The sequence below is a fragment of the Sinocyclocheilus anshuiensis genome, unplaced genomic scaffold, assembly GCF_001515605.1.
Source record: "Sinocyclocheilus anshuiensis isolate Anshui unplaced genomic scaffold, SAMN03320099.WGS_v1.1 scaffold180, whole genome shotgun sequence".
Taxonomy (NCBI): Eukaryota; Metazoa; Chordata; class Actinopteri; order Cypriniformes; family Cyprinidae; genus Sinocyclocheilus; species Sinocyclocheilus anshuiensis.
In genome coordinates, this window is record NW_015554093.1 from 1,507,004 (window position 1) to 1,514,223 (window position 7,220).

The 7,220-nt window shown below is 35.4% G+C and overlaps 1 protein-coding gene across 1 annotated transcript; it reads right to left on the reverse strand.

Annotated features, from left to right (window-relative positions):
- Window positions 1-1,232: 1,232 nt before the first annotated feature.
- On the reverse strand, window positions 1,233-4,828 carry LOC107669355 (equilibrative nucleoside transporter 2-like). Its single transcript, XM_016461535.1, has 12 exons — window positions 4,792-4,828; window positions 4,547-4,625; window positions 4,334-4,467; window positions 3,790-3,929; window positions 3,479-3,613; window positions 3,129-3,226; window positions 2,871-2,943; window positions 2,619-2,752; window positions 2,400-2,505; window positions 2,236-2,321; window positions 1,937-2,136; window positions 1,233-1,798 (listed from the first exon to the last, which is right to left on the reverse strand). The coding sequence occupies exons 1-12, from the start codon at window positions 4,821-4,823 to the stop codon at window positions 1,687-1,689; spliced, it is 1,329 nt and encodes a 442-aa protein (XP_016317021.1). The 5' UTR covers window positions 4,824-4,828; the 3' UTR covers window positions 1,233-1,686.
- Window positions 4,829-7,220: the final 2,392 nt, after the last annotated feature.

Here is a 7,220-nt window from a genome sequence, read left to right on the forward strand (position 1 = left end):
CTGACAAGGTAATTACAAACTAAAATAACCACTAAAATAACCTATGTATGTTTTTGGACAATCTGTTAAACACGCCTTTTGTTGTCCAAGCACTCATTTTTTTCTATGTTCTGCAGGCGTACATTACAGTGGAAGAGCTGCCCCCAGAACAAGCTGAATACTGTTATCAGCCGCATGACCAAGTACATTGGTGGTTACGCTCCCTTGATTATATCTCTGTGATGCAAATATTTTGTATAATGGGCTCAGGAGTCAAAGGTATTTGCAATGTCACAAAAACAGTGTGCAAAGAATGCTCAGATCAAGAATATGTATCCTTTTGAATGCATCATGTGATTCAAGAATTTAGTTACCCAAAAGTGTATAACAGCAGAACCTAAGTCAGAATCCTACCTGAAGAATATTGGGAATTTCCATGACATCTCCTTCTCCAGTGCCCTGTATTGAGAGCGACTTGTTCTGTCCCTTCCTGACATGTACACCACCCACAACATCCCCTACACCCTTCCTCTAAATTCATGAAACCCTTAATTTTCTAACTACTAGAACAATGTCAGATGTAATGGACAGCTTTGATGCAGTGATTTAGTCCTCTGCACCAGTTGACATCCCGTGACACCCATCAGTTGCTGTCTGATCTTGTTAGTGGTCCATCCCTTATGTTGTGAAGTTGTCTCAAGACAGTAGGGATTGAAAAGTGCAAAACCTCACACATCATTCTTCACAATGGCACTGTTAATAAGAGACATCTGCTCTCATACAAATGGATTACATTTCGAAAGACAAAATATAATTACCCCAAAGAATATATTTTGTGTATTTTGTTAAATCAAATCATATATACCTGAACTTAATGAAAACATCACTATTAAGTGCGTAGAGTGTATTTCATCTGTCTAGAGTGTTAAAGCTAGTCAATAATTTGCCATTACACATATAATCTAACAGTAATGTTTGTAAAAACTAGGACAATTCATGTTAAACCCACAAAATTTCACAAGGCATCAGCAAATCTATTCTGGTCCAGACTAGGGTTTCTGCAATTACCCACAGGTTGAAGGTGAAGCGTTTGCTATATTTTACAATTTTATTAAAAATTGGGTAAAAAACAACAACAACACATAAAACAGACAAATAAAAAGGCATACAAAATGTAAAAGATAAATAGATGCACCTATATATAAAATGAATAAAAAATGTCAATAAAAATAATTGATGTAAAAAACTGATTGCAAATAAAAGGGGGAAAAAATCATTAAACATGTTAAAAGACTTCCCTTAAAAAAAAACACCCAATGGAAATGCAAGTGTTAAAATACAGACATAAACAACATTAAGAGAAAAGTTCGTATCTACATATCTAAATTTCATCTGTACAGTCTGCTGATGTCTGTGCACACAATCTGCGTGCAGTCCATTTTTTGTTCACATGGACAACAGTGCATGTGTGAATGAATGCTTAAATGTAAGTGCCACTAGTGTGCATGCATCGAATGTACAGTATACGTAAATGCTCGTGGTCAATGGAGTATACTTTGAAAGGCTTGCAGGCTCAACTGTGCACGAGATGAAGCCAGGAAAACAAGGAAAAATAAGTATACCCATGCCTCAAACAGTAGTCATTCGAACCATGTTCATGTTGGGGGGATAATGGGATAATTGAAGCATCACCGTGTGGGATCTTCCCTAAAGAATTCTTTTAAGGCCAAAAGAGAAAGCGGCACCCAGAGAGAGTCCCAAAGCCAGGAAGAAGGTCATCAGAGCCCCTGCTGTCTCTGCATCTTTAGGCCTCACCAGCCTAAATAAAGAATAAACAGTTTGTGGGTGTTCTGAGATATATTATGGGGGACAATGGGTTTGTCCTGAAAGACCCCAGCTGATTTTGACAGTAAATAACCTTGATAATATCCTTTGTGTTGTCTTTAAAAGAACTTACTGTGGAGCATAGCTCATGGAGAGGCAAGCAAAATATCCATTCGTCATGGCAAACAAAGACATGATGCTGATATAAGCCATGTCATGATTGAAAAAGACTGGGAGATAGAAGCGAGGCTGAATGTTGCAGAGCATGAGGGCAGGAATGAAAACTACCCGTAATACCACAAAAAGAGGGAATAAATGACTCTTCATCGAAGGCTGGGAGTTTGGGAAAAGAACAAAGATGTACATTAGATCAACAATAATTTCCATAGTTAGGCATTGCATAGTGTTGTTACAGGCTCCGACGAAACTCACCCACTGAAGACGAGAAGTGAGACTTCTGCCAATCCAGTCCATCACATTGAAGACAATGAATGAACACAAAGGTACGAAGATGTTATCTATAAGATGAAAAGTTATATAAATCACAGTGCTTTGACAAGCATAATGCATGAGCTAGACATCTTGTACAGACTCACCTTTCCCGTCAAATAAGCCAGAAGGTTTTGTATTTATAGTAATTGCTGGAAAAACGGACAGTGTGACGGCAAACACGCATGTCACACATAAAGCCATCACCCATATCTATTAAAAATAAATAAAATAGATCAAGCTATGCACCCACTAATTCTTTTAAAATACATCCAGTGAATGTTTCCTAATGGTGCGTATATAAACAGAAAAGACGTTCGCTGTACCTTTTTGAAGACCTGTGGTACAGTTGACTTCTCCTCAGTGGGATCCTGTTTGAGCTCATTCAGCTTTTTACATGCTTCAGTTTCACTGTCGTCAAATCCGTTGTTAAAATTGTTCAATTTCACTTTAACAATCTCTGTAGCAAAAAAAAAAAGAACATCAAAATTCATGATTTAGAAGAACTAACAGTTAGTGGCTTTGCTTGACTTTGTGTAATTTGTCCAAACAATGGAAAAATTTAAGATGTGACATACCAGAACTATTTGCTGATGGCTCTTTCATTGTAGATTTAGTGGACACATTTTCCAAATGAAGTTGAGCAAATCTCTGTAATATAAGGAATTTCATTTTGTACAAAATCAGAAAAAATTAGAATACTGTTGTGCAAATAATGTACTATTTTCATGTATTATAGCAATAAAAAATAAATAAAAAAATTATATGTGTCACAAAAATATGTGTCGACAGTTAAATGACAAGTAAAAAGAAATCTGATGGCCTGTGGCACCTACCAGATGCGGAAGTACGAGGTAACAGCATAAAGTAAGTAGAGTGGCAGCACAGGGGGTTATGAAATATCCCAGGGCAGCACTCTCTGAGTCTGTTTCAACTAAACATTGCATAAAAACACAGCTGTCAGAATAAATGCGTTTCTCTCAGATTGCTAATAAAAAGTAGCAACATTTATTTAGGTAAAAAAAGGTATGGTTGCACAATTAATTTAAACCGCAAAAGGCTGAGACCTTTTATGTACAGCGTGAATGCAAAAGTACTGTTTGGTCACTAAAAAAGCTAAACAGTACACCAAGTAATTAGACATTTTTTTGTTGTCCAACTTGAGTGGAATATTCCAGGTACTTACAGATATTGGATAACAGCATGGCGATACCAGAGAAGATTCCTGCCACTGCCTGTCCACTCATGAACAGCGAGCTGAATCTCGGGGGCAGCTTACCGACCAGACCGAACAGACCACCTTGCAGCACAGCCCCAAACACTGCGCAAAATTGCAAGAAAGATGAGGGGTGTTCGATTTCTCAGATGATTTGCACACTCAAATGTGTTTGAGAATAAGTGGAAAGTGGTTTTATGGTAATACTCTTTTTAAAATAATGTGAACATACTGTTGATGTAATTCACATATAATAAACTTCAATATTATAAGAAACATACTGTTAATAAACCAGATTGTTGCCATTGTAATGGAAAAGAAGTGGTCCTGGTCCATCTTAACTTTCACTAAAATGGCCGTGAGAATGAAGAGAAGTAATATGAAGACCATGCTGCCAGCAATCCGCATCTTCTCTGCAATGCTACATAAGCAAAAGATTAAAAACAAACAAACAAAAAACTTATCATAATATTATAGTATTAAAGGTTAAATAGTTCACTCAAAAATGAATTTTTGCTGAAAATGTACTTAGCCTAAATAAATGTTGGTACTTTTTATTAGCAATCTGTGACAAGATTATTGCTTTTCATCAGCTGTTTGAACTCATTCTGATGGCATCTGTTCACTGCAGAGTATCCATAGGTGAGCAAGTAAAATGCTAAATTTCTTTAATGAAGAAATACTCATCTACTTCTTGGATGGCCTCAGGGTGAGTAAATTTAAATTTTTGGGTGAGCTATTTCATTAACTTCCCATACCTACATACCTATACAACACTATATGACTTGCAGAAGTAAACAAATGTTGCTTGAACCAGATACTCACTGCTGGTATAAAAAGGAGTTGAGAAGTGTGAATAGCAACAAGGGAAGCTGGGCTAACAGCACACTCATGTTACCAAACATGTAAGTGTCAGGCTGTGTAGAATTTGTACCATTTTTCAAACGGTCAGTGAAATACTGCAAACAGAAGGGAATGGAGTATGAGCACATGAGATTTAGAGATAACCTTCAATCAGTACAGGTCTGTCTGTCTTACATTCATTGCAGTTATGAAGAAGTTCCATGGAAGCAGAGTTCCCATTCCCAACAAGAAAAAGATAACAGCCACAAGGCCACTGTCAAGGTTAGAGAAAGATTATAAACGAAATGAATGAAATATCACAAGCACAAAAATGAATGAAAGTTATTATCTTAATTTTTTTTGTTAATTATTTAGTATGATCATCTCAACTGATTTACTGTTATCTCCAGTAAATCCTCTGGCATTAGAACTGCACTCACCTCTTATCTGATGTTCCCTTACAAATCCTCATTTTAAAATGTTCTGGGGAAAAAAAATATATATTTTTGCTGTTAGATAATGAACCAAGTTTTGTGACATCGATACACAGCCATATATCACAGATTTTGTAATACTGTGCATAATGACATCCACAGGAGTTGTCGGTAAAGTAAAAACGTAAAACAAAAACTGTGAATCCTAGCTGTCATATTTAAGTTGAGTGGTTCTCAACGTTTTTGATTCGAAGGCCCCCAACACAATTATTCATATATATAATTTTAACGTCATCCTGTGGCTGAGGTCCCCCATTTGAAATAGACGAGAAATAAACGCGGCAAATGTCTTTTCCGCATGATGTCATATCCCATGCTGTGAGGTGTGTACACGAATAAATACACGTCTCATCGGCCTCAGCAATGAATGATCACAGTATTTAAATTTAATATGTTTAATAATAACTGACAGTATTGCAAATCACTAACTTAAAATACCTTATGGATGTTTTATTTTAAGTTTTACTTAGTTGATAAGAGAATAACTTCCAATAAAATTTCATAATTGTATGCAACCCAAATCACTTACCTTACACTATATGGCGAATCCAAATACGTTATTAAAACTATTACTATTAGCTATAAGGAGAATAGCGATAAGGAAGTTGCTTCAGAAGTTTGAACTGAATGAAACCGGTTTTATATATATATATATATATAATATATGCATTCGTGTGAAAATATGTTATAGCATAATTTAATGCGTAACCTACACATGAATAATCATCATATCTCTTACTTTTCTTTAAGAAACATACTGAAAACATGGTATCCTAAACACGTGAATCAGCCACTACTCAAAGTCTGAAAGCATTTGTCCAAACAAGACCCTCCATCATGCCACTTTTCTTTTTTCAGGGTTTCCTTCCACAATCTGTTGAAGAATTTTCATGAATTTCGAAACAAAATATTTAATAGAGATTACATTCCAGCAATTACCGATGGTATAAATAAATATTGATTCAGTGATTGCACTTAAAAAATGTAGTAAAATTTTAAGACTCAATAATTTTTTATTAATTAAACCTTGTAATTAGACCTTGTAACTTGTATATATTATTATTCTCGATGCGTTCATTTCAGTTCTTTTAAGAATATAATAGTGTATTAAAATATATACTCACAGAGTCGTAGTCACACGCATATATTCAACAACAATATGCAGCAGCAACACAGAGCGCGGGTATTTCAAGTTTCAAAAGCTTCCCGGGTTTCTGCACGCCTCGCCTTCATCAGTTGACAGATACCACGTCATAACACCGCCTATGTGCTTCATATTGGCCTAATGTCTCTGCAGGACAGTAATGGGCGTTACCAGATCGGGACGTTTTGATCATGTTACCTGATTGGCTCCCGTCATAGTCACGGTAGGTTTAGGGGTGGGGTTAGGTAAGGAGGATCATTTTCATTGAATCATTTAGACGCACCCATCAGTTTGAAAACACCTACAATGTCAGAAACGCCCACTTTTGCTCGGCAGAGACCTCAATCTCATGTGTTCTCCAGCGTTAGTATTTATCGTTGTCAGCGTTGAAACAGCTATCATGAAAACAAGACACGTTTTAATAATATTTAATGCCATATACAAAATATTAATCTTATAAATATTAATTAATCGTAAACAGTAGTCAACACTTATATACTTACACATATATATATATATATATATATATATATATATATATATATAAACACACTCACGATGGTGCTCAATTTTATATTGCAAAAAAAATATAAAATATCAAATGTCAATATTTTCTTATGACTAAGTAAACTTAAAAAGTAGCCCACTGTCTGGGGTGTAAAATACTTGAGTGATTTTTCTTGATTACTAGTTAGGCCTAAGTTTTATATTGGAGTATTTGTACTTTATTCAAGTACAATTTAAACTCACTGGCACTTTTACTTGATTACATTTCTGAAGAAAAAAACAGTACTTTTTACTCCTTACAAATTTATTTAAAAAATTTAAATGCACTTGTTACATTTTTATTGTATCTTATGCACATTCAATATGGAAGCTCAAACGTCTTTTTTTTTCATGCATCAAGCACATGCGTTTCAGCTTCAGTTATAACTTTCATCAGGGAAATTTTTGTTTCCAAAGCTTGCCATCAAATCTGAGGAGGCATTGTAACAAACTGCTCAGAGACTTCAGGTTGAGGATCCAAAAGCAGTATTTATTAAAGGGGTCATATGATGTTGCTAAAAAGAATATTATTTGGTGTATTTGGTGTAATGAAATGTTATGACTTATACTGTCTTTTTACACATTGTGTTGCATCGCGCCGTAAACATAAAACCATGTTTTATGTTTTAACATGGGGGAAGTCGTGGCCTAATGGTTAGAGAGTCGGTCTCGTAACCCAAAGGTT